The sequence below is a fragment of the Setaria viridis genome, chromosome 2 (assembly GCF_005286985.2).
Source record: "Setaria viridis chromosome 2, Setaria_viridis_v4.0, whole genome shotgun sequence".
Taxonomy (NCBI): domain Eukaryota; kingdom Viridiplantae; phylum Streptophyta; class Magnoliopsida; order Poales; family Poaceae; genus Setaria; species Setaria viridis.
The window spans coordinates 2,770,773-2,790,485 of NC_048264.2; the positions used below are offsets into that span (position 1 = coordinate 2,770,773).

At 45.8% G+C, this 19,713-nt stretch overlaps 4 protein-coding genes across 5 annotated transcripts; all 4 read right to left on the reverse strand.

Annotated features, from left to right (window-relative positions):
- Positions 1 to 408: 408 nt before the first annotated feature.
- LOC117843189 (uncharacterized) lies at positions 409 to 4,334 on the reverse strand. The gene is made up of 3 exons (XM_072291753.1): positions 2,891 to 4,334; positions 2,127 to 2,348; positions 409 to 1,896 (listed from the first exon to the last, which is right to left on the reverse strand). Exons 1-3 carry the CDS (start codon positions 3,132 to 3,134, stop codon positions 815 to 817), a joined length of 1,548 nt encoding a protein of 515 aa, XP_072147854.1. The 5' UTR covers positions 3,135 to 4,334; the 3' UTR covers positions 409 to 814.
- Positions 4,335 to 5,127: 793 nt separating this feature from the next.
- Positions 5,128 to 6,923, reverse strand: LOC117843298 (major pollen allergen Ole e 10). The gene is made up of 4 exons (XM_034723869.2): positions 6,082 to 6,923; positions 5,652 to 5,993; positions 5,513 to 5,543; positions 5,128 to 5,415 (listed from the first exon to the last, which is right to left on the reverse strand). The coding sequence occupies exons 1-4, from the start codon at positions 6,137 to 6,139 to the stop codon at positions 5,325 to 5,327; spliced, it is 522 nt and encodes a 173-aa protein (XP_034579760.2). The 5' UTR covers positions 6,140 to 6,923; the 3' UTR covers positions 5,128 to 5,324.
- Positions 6,924 to 7,128: 205 nt separating this feature from the next.
- On the reverse strand, positions 7,129 to 10,031 carry LOC117843297 (pentatricopeptide repeat-containing protein At4g21065). 2 transcript variants are annotated; one of them, XM_072292036.1, is made up of 2 exons: positions 7,890 to 10,031; positions 7,129 to 7,561 (listed from the first exon to the last, which is right to left on the reverse strand). In XM_072292036.1, the coding sequence occupies exon 1, from the start codon at positions 9,806 to 9,808 to the stop codon at positions 8,024 to 8,026; it is 1,785 nt and encodes a 594-aa protein (XP_072148137.1). In that variant the 5' UTR covers positions 9,809 to 10,031; the 3' UTR covers positions 7,129 to 7,561; positions 7,890 to 8,023. The 2 variants fall into 2 exon arrangements, with proteins under 2 accessions (XP_072148137.1, XP_034579759.1); XM_034723868.2 differs by having other exon boundaries at positions 7,129 to 7,599.
- Positions 10,032 to 10,180: 149 nt separating this feature from the next.
- Positions 10,181 to 14,219, reverse strand: LOC117843296 (CSC1-like protein ERD4). The gene is made up of 6 exons (XM_034723867.2): positions 13,697 to 14,219; positions 12,938 to 13,116; positions 12,417 to 12,692; positions 11,462 to 12,312; positions 11,097 to 11,352; positions 10,181 to 10,986 (listed from the first exon to the last, which is right to left on the reverse strand). Exons 1-6 carry the CDS (start codon positions 13,968 to 13,970, stop codon positions 10,606 to 10,608), a joined length of 2,217 nt encoding a protein of 738 aa, XP_034579758.1. The 5' UTR covers positions 13,971 to 14,219; the 3' UTR covers positions 10,181 to 10,605.
- Positions 14,220 to 19,713: the final 5,494 nt, after the last annotated feature.

Sequence of the window (19,713 nt, forward strand, 5' to 3'; positions counted from 1 at the left end):
CAAAACGTTTTTCTACCATAATATTATCATACCTCCTCACAGAGTCACAGGTGCTCATCAGGCGACAGCAGCATCCTGGCATGGGTATTTTTTTTTGTGCACTTAATATACAATAAATGAAGCTCGAAAGATACTCCATCTCCATCCGTTTTAAGGTACATATGAAATTTAGGACAATTTGATAGTTTAAAATAAACTAATTAGCTTAGTCTAAATGTCATACATATTTAAAACAGAGGAAGTGGGCATTTTGGCAGTGAATTCATTTTGTTTCATTTTAAATGGCATCCGGATCAAATTCTGGTTATACCAATAATCCATATATCAAGAAAAAAAAACAGCGCAATAGTATCTTCTGATCAGTGCATAACAGACATACAACCATCATACCTTCAACTAATACATCATACAATCTTTTCTCATAGAGACATGGTTTAAGTGAGTATTCAACATTGGTGAGCATGAGTAATCAACACTGCACAGCTACCTGAGCAACCTCAAGACCAACTGCTCCCAACACATGTCACTTGTCACTTTGCCAGTTTACCAAACAGAGTATGTCAACGTCATGTGTGCTTCTTAGTCTGCATATATTCTACATAAATGCACAAGAAATAGTAACTGTTCCTTCCATAAGAACTAATATCAACACTTTACAACATTTACAAGGCAAAGGGAAGGCCTTCCATTTCCCCAAGTTCCAGTTCACAACGAGACATTTAGCTCCAAGCAGCCCTCAGCGGTGTATTAGCAGTTTACAAGAGTCACCAAACAGAGGCAAACGCCAGCAATCAGGCATCCAGTCTTCAGCTAGCTACATGTCTCGAGACTTCTTGATCGCATCAGAAGCAAGGCCATTAGTTGAGCTATGTGGTGATCCAGTACGTTTCTTGCATCTTGGAGTATCATTAGCTGCATCGCCAGGTTCTGCGGGGCCTGTTTTTGCAGCAGGAAGAATCCCGATGTCATGACAGAGTATGTCGTCCGCATTTGCAGAAGTAATTCTTTTGGGAACACTATCTGAAGCAGGGGGATCATATAGCAGGGCACCTTCAGGCACCACTTGATCATTACATGGGCAAATATCATTAAGGTGGCCAAATTCTGAATTGGCGTCTGGTTCAGTAGGTGAACCGACAAGGACCTTGTTTTCTTGAGCTAGAGGACCGTGGCAGTTGTCAGTTGTTCCATCAAGTGAGCCAGTCACAACTATATCTTCATCTTTACTTGGGATGACAGCATGAAGGATAGCAACTTTTGAGTTAACTTCTGGCTGCTCATTTGGCAAACCCAAGAGATCTTCGATCTCATGAACCAAAGATGATGATAAGGACTGACTTCCTTCAACCCGGCTCAATGCCATCTCCACACTTCCAGAACTTTTAGAATCACAACCCATTTCTCGGGAAACACAAGGAATAGACAGATTATGCTTCTCAGTGTTGGACACATCATTGCTATTCACAGAACTTTTCAGGGCCAGAGGGATAACCTGCAGAATTCCAACATTTTCGTTCTGGCTGAGGTTCTTTGAATCTCCAGTGCTATCATCAGTACTTGAATACCCCTCAGATGATTCTCCAGAAGTTGCTGAAGGAGTAGAGCTTTTGTCATCTCCAGTGCTATCATCACTACTTGAATACCCCTCAGATGATTCTCCAGAAGTTGTTGAAGGAGTAGAGCTTTTGTCATTAGTATCTGATTGAAAGGACCTCAGAACAGGGTCATTAGTATTTGGTTCAGAGGACTGCATACTATTTGATGATGAAGCATTAAGATCCACACCTGTTTGTTCTCTTGCCAAATCAATTGACTCATGATAAGGAAGCAGTTCATGACTCCCAATAGAAACAAAAATTGATGTGCTATTTGACTCGTAGGCAGAGTTGGTGGGTCCTGCATGATAAGTTCCACATATACTGTGTCAAATACCAGATTTTTAAAAGAAAATGATAAGGCTCTAAGAAGTCAGCTATTATATAATTGTATATGGGTATGGGAAGATATCATTAAACAAGAAACAGCCCTTTAAGCCTTTACATTGATGCCAATCTGCCAATGTAGGTCGATCACCGCATTTCATTTATATCAGAAGTTCAGAACCAACTAAAAGACTGGTACAATACCTCTTTCTGCAGAGGCCTTGGTGCCCCCATGACCACCAGCAGCTCCAGCATTACCACTTATCAGCGCAATATTCTCATCTGCTCCAGCGAAATCCCTCAGAACAGGGTCAGCCTTTCTTGACGTCTTTAATTGCAAGGTGCGGGAAATATCATCCCGCTGTTCACTATGGTCATCAATATCTACAGCAGCACTTCCATTGTTCGCCTCTTCTGGCAGTGTACCTAGACAAATATGATCCAAAACTCTAGAAGTAAGGCCCAGAATTATTTATTGGAAGTATAGGGCAGAGCTCCAGTATCATATCAACAAAAACTTGACCAACACATTGTTCTAGCAGATGATAGAAAGATAAAATAATGCATTCTACAGTACAACACATCTTTGTGACCAGCTGTCTCCCCCTGCTTTCTCTCTATGCATTGAGCACTTGCTCGGAAAAGATACTCACTGAACAACATGCAGTAAAATTTGTGTGGCAATTGTGTAGCATCAGAATTGGAACATTCAATATTTGTACTGCACACGCCTTGGGCTACTTCATTCATCTAACATATACTCATCAAAATCCACAAAGCAAAAGTAGAGATTGTTTTTTTTTCTTGATGTTTGGAATGCAACAATGATAAAACAATAAGAGCTGAGTTTCTTGTTGGATTTAAGCCATAGAGATTACTAGGAGGGTAAAATTACGGTGCATGCTATGTTCGTGTTTCTTGAACCTGACAAATATCTTAACCTATCACAAAACAAGAATTGTCTTTACCTTTAGTAGAGGCATTCACGCCTGTGTTGGTATCAATCTTTCTTGGCTTCTGTAATTGGAAAACACGGTCCTCATGTCTTCCCCCCTGTTCATGATGGCCATCAGTGTGACCATTGCCTTGCTCTGCTGGTAGTGTGCCTAGAGAAATACGAGGGTCAAAACCATAGAATTTAGGTTCTGACTTATTATTTGGAACTGTAGAGCAGAGCTCCAACATCATATCAACAGAACCTGACAAACTCATTGTTCTAGCAGTAGCAGATGACAGAAAGATAAAATAACGTACAGACAATCCACAGTACTACATAAGCAACACCCTTGTGACATAAATTTTAGATTTCAAGCATCTTCTATATATTCATATCATTGAAGATCACGACAACAGATACTGAAAATTACATATCCTGCTATTCTACCATCTCATAAGCTATCGTGCTTGTTCTGAACCATATGAATGGGATCCTCCCCGGCTCCCCCCCAACTAGCTAGAAATTGGAGGAGGTGCATTATTTTGACTGTAAAATTCGCAGTTCTTTAGCATATACAATACCGAATTCAAGTTCTTGATTGTTAACACACGTTCTTGATTTTGATTCCAATAAAGACCGGTTCTTGGATTCTTGAACCCAAGGAATTGAAGTGAGCCAACCTGAGGCATCCGCAGGTCCAGCTCCAGGTCCCCCTCCTGGAAACCTCAGTCCCGAGCCCCTTTCTGCAGGAACACCGTACTCGCCTTGAGAGCTTCTCCCCGGTGAACCCCGGCAGCCGTCCACGCCGGCCTTGTTGCGGCCATCTCCCCCGGCGTCCTGTGACGCCCCAGGGACAGAAGCGTCGTCCATTGGTAAGAAGCGAAGCTTTTCTTGCCTTGGGGAGAGGAGAGGAAGAAGGGGGGATGCAGGGAGTATTCCGCAGCCTTGATCGTCGATGGGGATTCCGGGAGGAAGAGGACGAAGAAAGAAGAGAAGAGGCTATCGAGAGAAGAGCAGCAGCGGGAGGGAGGGAAATAAACGGGCCAAAATTACGAGCGTACCTGGAGATGCGCGAGAGGACACGTGGCGCGCATCGGACGGACGGCCCCGCGCACCGTCACTGGCTGGTGGGGCCGAGGTGCCACTGGTGGCCTCCGACGCCGGCGCCGTCACGGCCGCCGGCCGCCGCTCGGTGAATGCGGTGCCGGAGAAGGCAACGGCAGCGACACCGGAACGCACGGACGGGTACGAGACCAGCCTTCCCTACGAGCGTCCGCCTCCCGACGGCGGCGCCGCCGTGGAGGCCCATCGGCGGCGCGGTCTCCGCAAACAAGGGCTCCAGATGGGGACGAACGGGCGGGACCACCAGCCTTGCGTTGCGTCGGGCTCCCGATGACCGCAGCGCCGGGGAGCTCCATCGGCGGCGCAGTCTCCGCCTCTCCGGACTCCGTCGACCCCGTCTGCTCGCGGAGAGGTTTTTGGGGGGTGGTTTGGGCTTTGCGTTGGGCTTCAGGAGGTGTTTGGATACGAGGTACTAAACTTTAGGAGGAGTCACATCGGATGTTCGGACGCTAATTAGGAGATTAAATATGAGCTAATTATAAAACTAACTGCAGAACCCCTATACTAATTCGCGAGACGAATCTATTAAGCCTAATTAATCCATCATTAGCAAATGGTTACTGTAGCACCACATTGTCAAATCATGGACTAATTAGACTTATAGATTCGTCTCGCAAATTAGACTCCATCTGTGTAATTAGTTTTGTAATTAGATTATATTTAATACTTCTAATTAGCATCTAAATATTCGATGTGACATGTCCTAAAATTTGTGACGTCGCATCAGGCCAACACCAGCCGTCAAGACTACCATTGACATTTAACATTCCCTCTTAGCTCAGCCGTCAAGGATGATGTTAATGGCAAGTGTTTCAAATCTTTTTCATTCGATGAGCTTAGCTTATGACCTAACATTTTGCCTTGAGTTCAACCGAACAACAAAAGCTTAATTTTTGTTTCTCCTCCGCATCGTCGTATTTCATTACCTTTCTTCTAGTATTAAGTTACCTAACCTTGGGTCCCGTTTTGATGTCTTTAGATCTAACGTTAGCTGTTTTAACACTGTACAAGTAAAAGTTTAATTTCCTGAAACAAATAAGAAAAGTATTATTATTATTCATTAAATCCTGACAAACCCTTGTGAACACCATTGTTTATTTTTCTTCTACCTTAATGAAATGACGCGCAGCTCTCCTGCGTAGTTCGAGAAAAAAAAACACCATTGTTTATTTCTAAAGAACATGACTATTACATTCGTAATAACAAAATTTATACACGAAAAAGTAGCACCGTTGTTTACAGAGCCGCATGACGAAACCACCGATGTTTCATCACATCACATTTTTTACACATCCAGTGCTTGATCAGACGATGCATAGCATACATCACGAGGTCTCGAGTTTCTAAATTATCAACCGAAGCGCGATCAGAGATGCAGCGACTATGGCCATCCACGCCCTTCCCAACATCGCCGAGGATGCAGCTGCAGAAGTCCTGCACAATCCCAACAAAATTTACCACCGGTCACAAATCATGGATTATGACCCCAAGTCGGAGGTCGAAGAAAACATTTGCAGTGGATTTCACTTACTCTGATGCCAGGAACTTGCATGATCCGAAACCTGCCAAGAACGCGAAGAAGAACACATCACATCAGATCACTGAACAATGCCGTGACCAAAAACGAGCACTGATCGAAGGTGGAGCACAAGGTGCAGATCGTTTCCTACTTGGGTCCCGCTTGACGAGTGCTCCGGCGCCGCCAAAGTTGCAAGCGATGTCGGAGTTGCCGTTCTGCTGGTAGAAGATGTTGAAGGCGTAGGAGGCGTGGGTGAGGAGCGTGTTGGGCTGGTAGCACCGGCCGCCGGGCTGCAGCTGGGAGCAGTCGGCGCCGCCGGGGCCGCACGCCCAGTCCAGCGCGTTCTGGAGGTCCTCCTGGGAAGCGCCCGGCCGCGCCACGCACCACGTCACGCCGTTGATGAACGTCATGTTGCCTTCCGGCGGCGACAGTGTCGGGATCGGCGTCACCGACTCCGCCTTCTCCTGCGGCGTGATGCGGCCGGCTGCAGAGGCTGAACACGCAGAAAACGGCAGATTCATTATGATATGAATTCAGAGAAATGATGACTCTGTGATTAAGCAGTCTCAATGTTTACCAACCTATGAACCATCCAAGAACCAGAAGGCCGTGTATGATCATCAGCTCCTTCCTCTTCATGGCTGAAGCAGAAGTTACAGAACTATGAAACGGCTCCTGCTTTTCACTCTGCCTTCCTCCCCGTGTGTGTGTCTAGGGAATATAACGAGAGTATGTGTGAAGAGCAGCTGGGTAGACAGGAAAGCAGCCACTATTCATGGGAAAAGGGCTAGGTTTCACTCGGATCACTAAGCAAGGCGTGTACACGGAAAGCACCCCCAGGTGCTCGCCGTGGTGTCTATTTATGGGCTTATGGCTATGGAGGGGAGGTGGCATGGAAAGAGGCACAAAGGGCCAATGTGCAGAGAGAGATGCATTTTGCACCTAACAGAGGCCCAGTCTATTGGATCCTCAGGCTGGTCTAAGTTTGACCAACTTGGATCTAATTAACAAAATTTACTACTAAGAATTGATGCTCATGCCATTGAATAAAAGAAATTACTGAGCTTTATCACTACTTAAGAATCATGCATGCAGATTGTTTGCTAAGGTGGTATTGCAGTCCTTACAACATGCCTGAAGCAAAGTAGGCTATAAAGGATTATATCATCATCTCGCTCAGTTTTTAGACTGTACAACCAGTACAGGGACCTTTATGAAAACAATAGAATATTGAGGGGGAATGACTTGAAGGCCAGGAAACCATGGGATTCTTATGTTGATATGCATGCATGGGCATGATTTCTAGCAGGACAAAAGGAAACTTGGCCACTAGATTCCAGGAGATGTGAAGGAGCCAAGTGCATGTTCTCATACCTTTTCTTTGTTGTTTCATGGTAAATAAGTTGGGCTTAATGAGGAAGGGCTTTCCTTGTGTATTAAGGGAAGAACCTTCACTTTACCAAAACTGAAGCTAACGAAGGGGCTTCCGTGAACAAGGGAAAAGTTAAGAATAATTGCCTCTGTAGCACTGGGAACTAAACTGGATTTCTGAAACTGGAGGATGAAAAATGATGAACTGTCGGTGGTGCGGGAGAAACTTCCATAAATAATACTAGATAGGAAAGTGCTGCAGTAAGTGATGAGCCTTCACTTTACAAAGACTGAACCCCAAGAAAGGTGGTCCGGTGAACAGAATTACAATGAAAAAGCTACATTTTTATTTTCTTTTGACTGAGCTGCATGCATCTAGAACAAAAGTGGAATTCTAAAAATCAAAGGATGCTGAATAATGACATGCCAGGAAGAAACTGAAGAAGAAGAGAAAAAATGAAAGCAGCGCAGAAAACATCTGTGGCAATCCTAATGAGCTGAAACAACTGAAATAAAGCAAAATCCATTAAACAAGGTTAAAGAGACTGTATAACATAAGCTAGCCTTGGGTGCATGATGTCATGAAGAAAGCAGTTATATTCTAACCTTGCTCCCTACAAGCTTTATAAGGTTGTAAGGGTCTTCAGTCTTGCATTGATGTTGTTGGAAAGAGAGTCGTGAAAGCATGGCCTGATCATTTCATGCAGACCTACTATCAGGATTCAGATCTGTATTGTGACAGTGGACAGAAAAGCAAACATTTTATTTATTTACCCATGAACATAAGGGAAGCTTGCAAACACCTCTTTATAACCAGAATCAAACTTGATAGGATTAGAACAGCCAGATTCCACGCTTATTTGTTCAGTGAAATGGATAAAACAGATTATTTGCTTTAATGTCTACCATTTTTACAAGGTAGGAAGGTATGGCAAAAATCCAGTTCTCAACCTAGTTCTTACTGTGTCTGGAAACATCTTTCATTTGAAAACTTAAGAGCAGGGATGTGATATACAACCTATAATATATGAGGCTGCCTCAAAATTGCTGCTCCAGGGCAGCAAAAGCTTGATGCGGGGTCTGAATCCATATAAATAGAACTTCTTGGCTTGTGCAATCAGAATCCAGTAAGACAGTCAATTCAGTAATCAACTACCAGTAATCTTTACATGAACATGATCCCCCTTTGAAATGATGGAACCTACTGCGATCCCGAACAATGATTTCCCGGTCATAAATCTTTGATATTAGCTTAATTGCCATATGACAATCACCACACACTCTTAAGTTCTTCACTATCCTGATGGGAGTACCAGGGAGAGACTTCAGCAAGGCAAATGCAATGGCCAGCCTCTCACTATGGTAGTTCAAGGCAGTCTCTTTCTCTTCATCTTCTATATCTGCCAATACATTGCTTGTGTGAGGGACATGGCCTTCACGTCTGAGTCTCTCGGCTATCTGAGAAAGCATTTTGTATATCTGTTCACTCTCAGGATGAGACCTATCACCCATAACAAACTCATACACAGAGTTGCGGAGCTCCACAAGACTGCGCCCAGGGTTCTTCCTCACTCCATCTTTGACCATTGTTTTCCTAAGCACATGAACATCTGCCCATCTCCCAACAGCAGCATAAAGGTTCGAGAGGAGAACGTAGTCTCCACTATGCCCTGGATCAAGCTCAATCAGCCTTGCCCAAGCAGCCTCCCCAAGTTCCAACTTCTTGTGCATCGCACAAGCACCCAACAAGGTCCTCCACACGACAGCATTGGGCTCCAATGGCATGGTGACTATATAATCATAAGCTTCCTCGACCTTACCAGCTCTTCCCAACAGATCCACCATACATCCCAAATGCTCAATCCTTGGTGTGATGCCATATTCCTCTTTCATCCTATCAAAATACATAAATCCATCATCAACCAGCCCACAGTGGCTGCAAGCGTACAGTACTCCGACCATCGTTATTTCAGTCGGCACAAGCTTCTCCCTCTCCATCACACTGAACAGTTCCAGCGCTTCCTTCCCAAAACCATTCACTGCCAAGCCCACAATCAATGAAGTCCACGAGACAACAGTTCGCCCCGCCCCCATCTCCTCAAACACCCTCCTTGCATCATCAACACCTCCGCATTTGGCGTACAAATCAATCAGGGCGTTGCCAACATGCGAGTTACCCACCAATCCAACCTTTGCAAGATACACGTGCACCCTCCGCCCAAGAGCGAGCGCACCAATCTCAGCACACGCCGTCAGTACACTCACCATAGTGAATCCATCCGGCGCGAAGTCAACGTCCATCATCTCCCGGAACACGGTGAGCACCTCGTTGGGGCGGCCATTGGCAGCGAACCCGTTGAGCATCGAGTTCCAGGAGACGAGGTTACGCTCGCGAACGGGTATTTCATCGAACACCCTGTGCGCGCTCTCGAACAGGCCGCACGCGCCGTAGAAATGGACGAGCGAGTTCTTGACGAAGACGAGCGTGTCGAGGCCGTTCTTGGCGGCCTCGGCGTGGATGCGCTCCCCGTCGCGGAGGGACAGGATGCGCGCGCACGCCTGGAGCAGCGGCGGGTAGGTGTGCGTGTCGGGCGGCGCGAGGCGGCGGGCGTGGAGCGCGAGGGCCAGGCGCGGGCGCGGCGAGGACGCGGCGATGCGGAGGACGGTGTTGAGGGAGAAAGGGTCCGGGTCCGGGAGGATGCGGGTGAGGACGGCGACGGCGTAGCGCAGGGGAGGTGCGCGGACGGCGGCGAGGTGGAAGAGGAGGTGCTTGGCGAGGAGCGGGTGGGAGGGCGGCACGCCCGCGCGGAGGGCGCGCGCGTGGAGCTGCTTGGCGGCGGCGAGGGACGGGGTGGCGAGGTGGAGGCGGAGGAGCGCAACGCAGTGGCGCAGCGCCGGGTGCGTCGACGGCGTGCGGCCACCGGCCGCCTCAAGCATGGGATGGGTGGCGCCACGCCGATCGGCCGGTGCAGTTCCGCAGGGAAAGGCGCGAGGCGTTGTTTTGTTTTGAAGTTTGCACTTCAAATTGCTGCGGGCAGTCCATATTGGCTGATCAAATTATAACCAAATTTGGTTTGAAAAATATACTAGTACCTAGAATGCCAAGTAAAACAGTTGAGATGCGCGAAATATTTTGCTTGCCGATGTTTCAGCATTCAACCAAATACTTTAGCTGACATTGCCCGCTTTTTGGTGATGCAAATTCAATTTCTCATTGGCTCGAATGATACAATACAACCAACAGTCCAACAGCAAACTAAATAGCATGACATCCGTACTGCAAATTTGGAATCAAGGAGTCAGCCAAAGTACCAAACCAAGTGGCAGTTCATTCGACAGCATAAAATTTCATCAACAATTAACAATAAGACAGTAGTAGTTCTGTTAAATGGAGTCTTCGAGCATCAGGCAAGCCGACTCACAGACAATCAGACATGCTACATGGCAACACTGCATATGTTCTACAGTAATCACACAGCAACACACCACGCGTGGACAGAAACGAAGAAACTCAGAACCCCAAATATCCACAGGAGCTACCTACAATAAACCCACACATGTTCAGCAGACTATAGCCAAGTATGTACATTTCACATCAGATTGCTATATCACGAAACACAAGTTCAGAGGGTTCAAGTGGAAGCGTGGAAATTCATCGGGCACCCTACATAAATTTGACAATAAGGGTCTGGATCTTCTTCTTCAGCGCCCTTGTGATGGATGAGAATCCGAAACTAAATGGACGGGGCTCTGGAGGTGGTGTGCGACTGAGCGTCTTCAAAGACATCCAAATCCTCGAGCTTGTCGGGCTTCAGGCACTGAGGGATGTACGCAGTGTAGATGGCGTCCATGTTTGGCGTTTCCTTCAGCTCGTGCTGCGCCACCTCCAGAGGGGTGTTGGCGAATGCTGGGTAAAAGCGCATATGGCAGATGTAGGCAAAGATGATGCTGATCGGGAGGAGTGGCACAAGGATAGGTGAGTAATAGAACTTTTTCAGGCCAATGACGCCAATCATGGTGGCCTGGTAAAGGAGTAGAGCTGCGATGATCCTTGTGTGCATGTGTGGCCACATTCGACCATTACTCTCGTAGCTAGGAACATAAACTCTAAGAACCTGCATTGGAAGAGAAGTAGGATAAATCAGTAACCAATGACATTATCTTGAAAAAAAATGAGAATGCCTACTAAGTTTTCATCTTTGTATATATGGAACACCAAACTCACCTGGTTTTTTGCTATAAGCCATCCAAGAGCAAAGTATGCAACACCAAATGGAATAATCAAAGGTGCCATGACCGAGTAGCACAGCGTTACTGTTGCGATGAGCATGTCATTTGGAACCCTGGTGCTATATCCCAAGTCTCCTGGATACCATGCTGCTTTCACGTCATCCTCAGTTTTGCATAGGTACTTCCTTTTCAGGTGGAAAATGACGAGAGGAACCACGCGAGAGAGCTCGAGACCATAACCAACAAAGAATCTGACAATATAAACAATCAGAGAGTTAACACTCGATAGCTGCAGTTAAACATGTTTAGGTTTCAAAAGCTGGACAATAAGTAATTGCAGAAGTGAGATAAAGGAATTACTTCAGGGCAACGAATGTGAGGAAGAATGTTGCACCTCCAGGCAGGCTGGTGGCCAGCATATTTATGATCACAGTAATGTTAGCGTTATTTAAAATAGTTTTCAAAGAGGTGATTAATGACTTCCCAAGTGTATAGATAAGGAAGACATTGAAAACAATAAAGTAGAAATATTTTCCTGCTGATGCCCTGACTACATGGCTCTGAGAAGGGATCCCCTCTGCTTTTGAGAGAAACATAAGAAAAGCAGGCAGCAGGGCTAGGAACACAATGAGTGCAATCTGTGGCAGGTAAGCCTGCAAGATGGTCTTGATCGCTGGACGATCCACTACCACCTTCAGAAAGGGCAGCACCTTCCTCAGGTTATCCAGAGTTGTAACAGCAGAGACAGCAGTAATAGGAACCGTATAGAAAACCACCGTGAGGAAGACGATGAAATAGACCACAACCTGTCTGATTTGCCTCTCATAAATATTTCTCGAAAGATTGGGCCATATTATCTCACGTGGTTCAGGAGCTTCCATAACTGCCCATTTATCAAACACCTGAGCATGGAGAGTTTGAGATGCAGAAGCTGCGGCAGATCTGCTATTGAAGAAGACAATGGCAGCCCGCTGCTGTTTGTCACGAAGGGTAGCCTTCTGTTCAACCTCCAGTTTGGGCAGTAATTCCTTAATCTGCTCACTACAGTATTCAATTGTGTCGACCTTTTTACCAATCAGACCAAGGAATCCGGTCCTATGAGTAGGCTTAGTGCCCTCAGGGTTACTTTCAGTTTTCGAGTTTGCATAGACAACTTCAGCGCGGGCAATTTTCTTCTTGTGATCTTCAATCTCCAAGTACATTTTATCAGCCTGCAATGCAATGTGATCATAACAGAAGTAAGTTCTCCCTTCTTTTTTTTTTGTGGGTGAAGGGGATATAATTCCTCTCTAAACATTTTTAAGTGTAGAAGTACCTTTGCGTGGTCTGTCACAACCATTGATCTGTAGAAGGTGTTAGGGTGAAGTGCTCGGAAATACGAATCTACAGAGTCCTTTATAGTTTCGTCTGGAGAGGGTCTAGGGACATCTCTCACCAACACCGCAAACTCCTCTGGTTTAACATCTGGTGTTGATCTTGCAGTCGCTCTCAAATTTGAAACATGCTTGTATGACTTCCACAGGATAAAATAGGTGACAAATGAAACCCAGTAGACTGACAACAGAAATGCCCACAGCCTCATACTTTTTGGCTGCAGAGAGTGTAAAAATATGCTGATTTCAGTTCTCTGTGTGAATATATGACGCTCAGGATACCTAATGATAACCTTACCCAGGATATCTTAAAAATATACTATTAACAGAAAAGGTTATCTGTTATCAAAGTATTTTTTTTTCATGTTACATAAACATAGTTTTTGGCTATAGATGATCATATAACCTTTTCAATTGATTTATATTTGAGATAACAAAGGCAAATCATAAACTGATTGCTTACTTGAACATTGCCCAATGCTAGTCTTTCCATCTGTGGGAAGTCTGGAGCTGAGTCGTCTTTGTTATCAGTTTTTGGCTTGAAGCCAGCAGCAGCATGAAGGTCCAGGGCATGATCAGTTCCGGCAACGGGGAGGAGAACCGGAAGCAGCACAATCCCAGAGAACACCAAGATCGACAATACTGGAACATCAAGGGTCAAATACTGTTAATTGCCTGTACTTGACATGTTGACCAAATCCCAACCCCACCAAAATGCATCCTAGCTTTATTTTTAACCACCCTCGACTAATGAAAAATAGACTTTTCAAGGACAATCTGCAGAATAAACTTAACTACCCTGTAACGTGCAAAGAACATCAGTTCAGCAATCCTATATACATCAAGGGCAGCAAACAACCACAAAAATATGCTCCTATTTTTTTTAAAAAAAATCAACTATAAAATTGGTGAAAAGCAACAGAATTTTTGAAACAAAAGGAGTTTGACGACGCTATTGGAGCACCTGTCATAAGACAATCCACACAAAAGAAATAACGCGAGAAAATCTTGCAAAAAAAAGTTTCTTCTGAACAAATGAAGCACCAAACAAACGCCAACTGCACATAGCCTACAAATCATCTACCTGGGGAGCTGCCAACTAACCGAAATTAAAGCCCCCCCCCCCCCCCCCCCAACACACACACACACACTGAAGAAAGTGTTTCTAAAAGGGGGAGAAAAACAGAGAAAAAGAACTGAGCAGCAGCCGGGTTGGCCGTACCGGAGGAGAGGAAGACGAGGTATACGGCGGCGTCGACCCCTCCGGCGGCGATGACGTCGGTCTCCGACGCGGAGAGGGCCTCGCGGATCCACCCGACGGGGCTGCGGCTCCCGCGGCGGCGGCCCTCCCACGGGTCGAGCCCCCGCAGCAGGAGGCTCGGGTAGTACACCGGCGCGTTCCCGGGGCGGCGCGACAGCCACGTGAACACCAGCACCAGCACCACGAAGATGACGAACGACGTCAGCACCGACGTAATGAACGACGCGAAGTCCATCTCGCCGCCGCCCCCTGCTCCTGCTCTGCTGTTTCTTGAAGCGGCTCTGCTCCCCGGGATTTAAACCCCGGAGATTGCGCTTAGCGGCGGGATCCGGAAGGGGTTTAGTGGTGGCGGGCGTGATTATTGACGCGCATTAGGGTGGAATTAAGGAGGGAGGGAGGCGGCGAGGGAAAGCATTGGATGCTCCGTGGTGCCGTGGTGGTGAGCCGTGGAGGAGCTGGCAAAGCGCAAGGAGAGAGGAAGAGGAAGGGGCAAGGGGGAGTTGAGCGAAATGTCCGGATTGCCCCTGGAGAGTGAAGGCCTCTTTTCTCGAGTTCAAAGCTTGCTGGCGGTTTTTTTTTTCGTTGAGTTTTTTTTAAAGAGAAAGTTGTTGTTGTCTTTACAAAGGAGCTGGGATCCTCCTTTTGACTTCTTATTAATCCAGTGACCATTTTATCCCTCCTTTGGGAAGCCAAAAGGTCCATATTTCAATTATTAAGAAAAGTTTGTTACAATTATTTCATATTTTGCGAAGTAACATTTGAATCACACGAAATCCTTTATTTCCAAGCTTAAATCTTTGTTTTAGTAGAACACATGATGATGGGAAGTTTTTTGTCGGCCTATAATTCCTCGCTTAAACCGGCCTACGAGATTTGCTACTCCGTACATTCGTAACGCTAAAAACAACGCAACAAAGCATTGGTGTTGCAGCCGTTTCTCCTATCAAGCCTTTGTGTGATTATTAAAAGGTTCTTTCAAACAATTCGGCTCCATTTCAATACTTCCGTCACAAACGTTTTCCTTATCGTTTCAAAAAAGAAAATGTTTTCCTTGCAAATATCATCAAGCTAAGCTAGTTTTTCTCCCAATTCTGCTGACTCGTGGCTTTACCAATGCAGCAATCCTGCACTACTGCTGTGCCCTCTTGTCTTTGTCGTGAACAAAAAAGATTATGAGATGTTTTCTGTTTAAAAAGCTAGGAGCTGTCGCGTTCGCTCGGGGCCAAGCTTGGCGTCAGAAAAGAATGCGAGAACCAGCAGCCGCGGGGCAGAAGACTCCTAGGCCGCAACGCACCGGCCCACGTGGCGCCGCGCCGGGCGGCACGCGCCGCGCAGGAGTGCAGGGGCAGCCTGCCGCCGGTGGGCCCCGCCGGCCGACACCCGAGGACCCCGCGGGGGCATTTCCGTCCACCGATCTTCCTTCCGGGCAGAAAGATCGGCCACGCCTAGGGGAGTGGATAAGGCGCTGCCGTGTGGGCCAGGGCCGCTTTCGCTTTCGCCAGACGGCCACGTGGAGGGGGCGGACGCGCCCCGCTTGCCGACACCCCACGCGTCTCTGCGCTGGCCGCCTGGCCGTCTCTCCCTCCGGTTACCACGGCCGACGACGACGAGGGCGAAGCGGTTTCCACGCTGCGGAGCAGCGCTGTGGCCGCGGCCGAGCCCACGCCGGATGCTTTGCCAGGTGTGTGTGACCGGTGACCGCGCAGCGGACGCGCGCGCCGCCGTCGGCCGTCGCCGTCGATGGGGATGGCGTCGTGGAGCCGAGGCAAACGTGACATGCTTCGGATCCTTTTGTCAACTTGTGCTGCTATCGTTTTCGTGTCATCACCACTGTGTTCTTCGTGGAAAAAAAAACAGACAGGTCTGAGAGATCTACGTGCTGATTTGTCCACGAGCAAGATGCCAGTAGGATTTAGGTTACATTTTTTATTTTGCTCCTAGTTTGAAGTACAATTGTATTTTTATTTTTTTAACTTTGTGATTTTACCCTTGCCTCAACTATTCACAAGTTATTGTGATTTTACCCTTGATCTTTGTGTATTTGTCCCTGTTTTAACCGTTGACTAGGGGTAAAATCGTATTGACTTATCAATGGTCGAGGGGAAAAAAAGTTTTTTTGTTGTTTGATATTGTGAATGAACGAAAATATTCCACAAGAGAACACCATGAATGGTAAAAAAAATAGTGCATATGCTCTTTAATAGTTCAATGGCTTTTTCATACTTTTGTGAATTATACCATAATTAAGACCGTCTTGCAGAGCTGTACGTGCTAGGTTTTTTGTTTTTTTTGTACAAGCAGAATATGCCGTGGTGTTTGGTGCCACTACATCTGAGACAGCATCACCAGAGGAGCTAAGCCAGTGCTCTCCCCAGACGGTTTATATACGAAAAGGAATAAACACTTCATAATCTACTAGAGAAGAAAAGTAGAGAGTGGAGAGAGAACGCATCATGGGCTTGTCAAGATATTTTTTAGATAAAAAAAATGATGGGCTTGTCTGTCAAGGTAAATTAAACTAAAATGCGATCTTATTAAACCTAATGCTATTTCCATTCCACACTGCCTGCCAAATAAATCCCTTCGCCAGTGGCTTGTACACTGACACGTTCCACGTCCCACTGGTCGCCACGTGGCGCACCCCGCCCCGAGATGTTCCCATCCGTGGCAGTTGCCAGTTGGGGGCTGGCCGTGAAAATAGCCGGCCGGATTTAAGGCCTGGTTTAGTGTCCAACTTTGGGGTGTCCAAAATACTGTAGCAACACTGTAGTGTTTCGTTTGTATTTGTAAATTATTGTCCAAATATTGACTAATTAGACTCAAAAGATTCGTCTCGCAAAGTACAACAAAACTGTGCAATTAGTTTTTAATTTCGTCTACATTCAGTACTCCATACATGTACCGCAAGTTTGATGTGATGGAGAATCTTCTTTTTGCACAGTGTCAAAGTTGGGATTTTAGAGTGAACTAAACATGGCCTAAAAGAGGGTTGATCGATCACCAGCAATTCGATGGGTACGAGCGGCATCAGCCTTTTGTTTGCCCAGTAGGATATGATAGCTGCTTCTTCAACGCAACCGCAGGATCACAAGCACTCGAGCACGTTGCTGATGGGCAAACAGATGAGTGAACAGCAAGTAGTACTAAACAAAACAGTCTCCTTGCAGCTAGAGAATGTTTGCAGAATCCGGATGAATCGATTTTTTTTTTCCCGAAAGACAAATCCGCATGAATCGTAAATAACGTGGACGGTTTAGTGCTGATGGTACCTTCGATTTGGTCATGATATCGACAAATGTGAAAACCGCTCCAACACATTCTGCATTGTATATTTGTATGTGAATGTCTGTGCAACCTGCAGTGTAGGCACTTGGGTTCATTGATCAGCAACAGTCAGCTACACAAAATTGGTTAGAATTCATACCCGTTAGCATGGGAATATTTGAACATGCATGTGTTGAATTCAGTTGGCCATACACAAGGAACAGATATACCAAAATTATTTGTTGTTTGGTGTTTGAGCTAGCTTAGCTATGCCTCCTGAGAGATATTTTCCTTGCTTCGTCCTTATCAACAAAGCAAAGCAGTTAAGCAGTGCTAATGATCCTCAACTCTCCTTTCATGCAAGTTGGCCAGTTGCATCGGGAGAAGATTTTATGGAGAATAAAGCAAGCTAATAAGGCAGCAGATGACAATAATTAATCGTGTCCTGCTAGCTTTCATATGTAGGGACGGCGTGCCTATCACATCTCAAGATTATTGTGCTTTGCTACATAAACCAACCATTCCTTTTTCTTCTATATTGTACACTTACTATAACGTGACACCATGTCGTTTTCTTCAGCCATTTTTTCTTTAAAAAAAAACAGAAAAGCAGTATAATGTTGTTGTTTCAAGTGGCTCAGACATAACAATGCATTCGTGTGGAATCTCAAATACAAAATACAAATAAGGCACATGCTAGCAAGTTAGTTAGGGGATGTATGATGAATAAAGACGACACTGTCTAATAGACAAGTAATGCCTCTTGATTTGAGGGCCACTCATTGCGCAAAAAAAATCGTTGGAAATTAATGTGTGTAGGCCTGGCCCCACACCTCTACGAGGGAAGGGACAATAATTTTGTTTGATCTTTATCTGCCTTTGCCATTCTTTGCTTGTAAATAATTCGTTCTTCCTTTACATGCTCACACTTAGCAGTGCACAAGTATGTGCGCTGTGTGCAAGGTCAAAGAGGTAAAGAACGATAACTGATCAAGTATGTACGCACACGGATAAAAGAAGGAAACACCCACTGCAAGAATTGCAGCTCAAAACATGGTGTGCGATCGACTCCTTAAGCCACGCACTGGACGTTCATACTAGACGCCGATCCAGTCTAAATTACCAGCTCAAAATCCAGATAAGGTTTTTTTTCTCTTCCGATTTTGAAACACAGATATTGCAACTACGCACCACCGGCCGAGTGCCTAATGGACATTTTCTTGATGAAGTGGCCCATTGGGCCATGTGACGACCAACAAGCCCAGTAATCGCGAGCGTGCTATATCTTTTTGTCGTGGCCCGCAAAGGAGGAGGAGTTCCAGCGTGGCCTGGTTGGCGTAACAGTAACACACCAGAGGTGCATGCGTTCCTATCCCTACGAGCTGTGTTCGAAAGATTGAGCCGACAGTCTGGGACAGCAATATTTTCACACGGTATCTAATTTTGTCACCAAAACACTCTCTTTTTCTGTCAAACATTTAATCACATGCAACATTTTACACGGGGCACGTAATGTTTAGGGCCAGTTTGGCAGGGCTCCGGCTCCGGCTCCGTGTGCTTACCGAAGCACGGAGGAGCCGGAGCCGCATCAAACGGCATTGACCGCGGAGCCATTTTTTGGCACATTTGGGAGGAGCCGGAGCCGTTTTAGGTCTGCATGGAGGAGCCCAAAAAAGTAGCTCCACGGCTCCGGCTCCGGCTCCACACGAGGAGCCCCTCGCGAGGAGCCCTGCCAAACTAGCCCTGTGACAAAATGTGTTGCCATTACCATCCTTCTTGCAATGTAATGTATCCATTTTTTTCAATGGAAAGCATTGTCTCATGCAAAATGCCAAACTGGTCACAACTACAATAGCTACGAGAGTGCAGTCTACTGGGCGTGACAGCAGGGGTGCGTGATTTTGTTAGATTTAACTTAATCCAGGCATAAACATGTCATTAACTTACTGACATGCCTAATCATGACCACTAATCAAATTAGTACGGAGACTTAGAAAAAGGAAAACTTTTAATCGCCATGGATGCTTCTATTGTGGTAGTAGCAAGGTTGTAGATGAAGTAGAACTTAATCTTCACCGGATCGGGAGCCTTTTACTCCTAGTTGATGGAGAACTTACCTAGATGCAATTCACCCTCTCAAGAAGAGGTGTTCTGTTCTTGATCTGGTGAACAACATATGAAGGTAGTAGATGAATCTTTTTTTTTGAAAGAAACAGGAGGGGCTAGCCCTACTGAAATATATTAAAAAGAAGGTCTGAAAAGGTTACAAAGCAAACAACACCAAAACAGAAACAAGTGAAAAAGAATAAACAAAGTACAAGAAGGAAAATCAGAGGGAGTGGATCCAATCTAAGCATTCCTGACTTAAAACAGAGTTCATCCTGTGCGAGGCTACCAACGAGAGCTCAGATAGAAATTTAGATCGAGTTCCTGAAATCAACGGATCCACATTGTTAAATGTCCAGTCGTTCCTTGTAGTCCAAATACTCCAAGACATGAGGATGATGATTTCCATGAAGAAGGAGGTGTTCAAATGTCTTCTAATCTGATTGAAGATATGAACTGACGATCTTGTGGATACAAAGGAAATCCCAATCGAATTCCAACAAGCTTTTGCAAAATTGCATCTTAGAAATAGATGTGCCACCGTCTCCCTTTTTTGGCGGATACACATTTCGCAGACGTTGGAATCCAAATGCATCCCCCTTCTCTGT

Bases quoted from the DNA above. Each gene is read 5' to 3' on its own strand.
- LOC117843297 (XM_072292036.1), bottom strand. From the start codon at position 9,808: ATGCTTGAGGCGGCCGGTGGCCGCACGCCGTCGACGCACCCGGCGCTG.
- LOC117843189 (XM_072291753.1), bottom strand. From the start codon at position 3,134: ATGAGTTTGTCAGGTTCTGTTGATATGATGTTGGAGCTCTGCTCTACA. The intron at 2,349-2,890 runs GTAAAGACAATT...ATATTTGTCTAG, and splicing joins CGTGAATGCCTCTACTAAAG to GTACACTGCCAGAAGAGGCG. The intron at 1,897-2,126 runs GTATTGTACCAG...CTTATCATGCAG, and splicing joins CAAGGCCTCTGCAGAAAGAG to GACCCACCAACTCTGCCTAC.
- LOC117843296 (XM_034723867.2), bottom strand. From the start codon at position 13,970: ATGGACTTCGCGTCGTTCATTACGTCGGTGCTGACGTCGTTCGTCATC. The intron at 12,693-12,937 runs GTAAGCAATCAG...CACTCTCTGCAG, and splicing joins TAGCATTGGGCAATGTTCAA to CCAAAAAGTATGAGGCTGTG. The intron at 12,313-12,416 runs GTACTTCTACAC...ATTGCATTGCAG, and splicing joins TTGTGACAGACCACGCAAAG to GCTGATAAAATGTACTTGGA.
- LOC117843298 (XM_034723869.2), bottom strand. From the start codon at position 6,139: ATGAAGAGGAAGGAGCTGATGATCATACACGGCCTTCTGGTTCTTGGA. The intron at 5,994-6,081 runs GTTGGTAAACAT...CTGCGTGTTCAG, and splicing joins GGTTCTTGGATGGTTCATAG to CCTCTGCAGCCGGCCGCATC. The intron at 5,416-5,512 runs GTAAGTGAAATC...GGGATTGTGCAG, and splicing joins TGCAAGTTCCTGGCATCAGA to GACTTCTGCAGCTGCATCCT.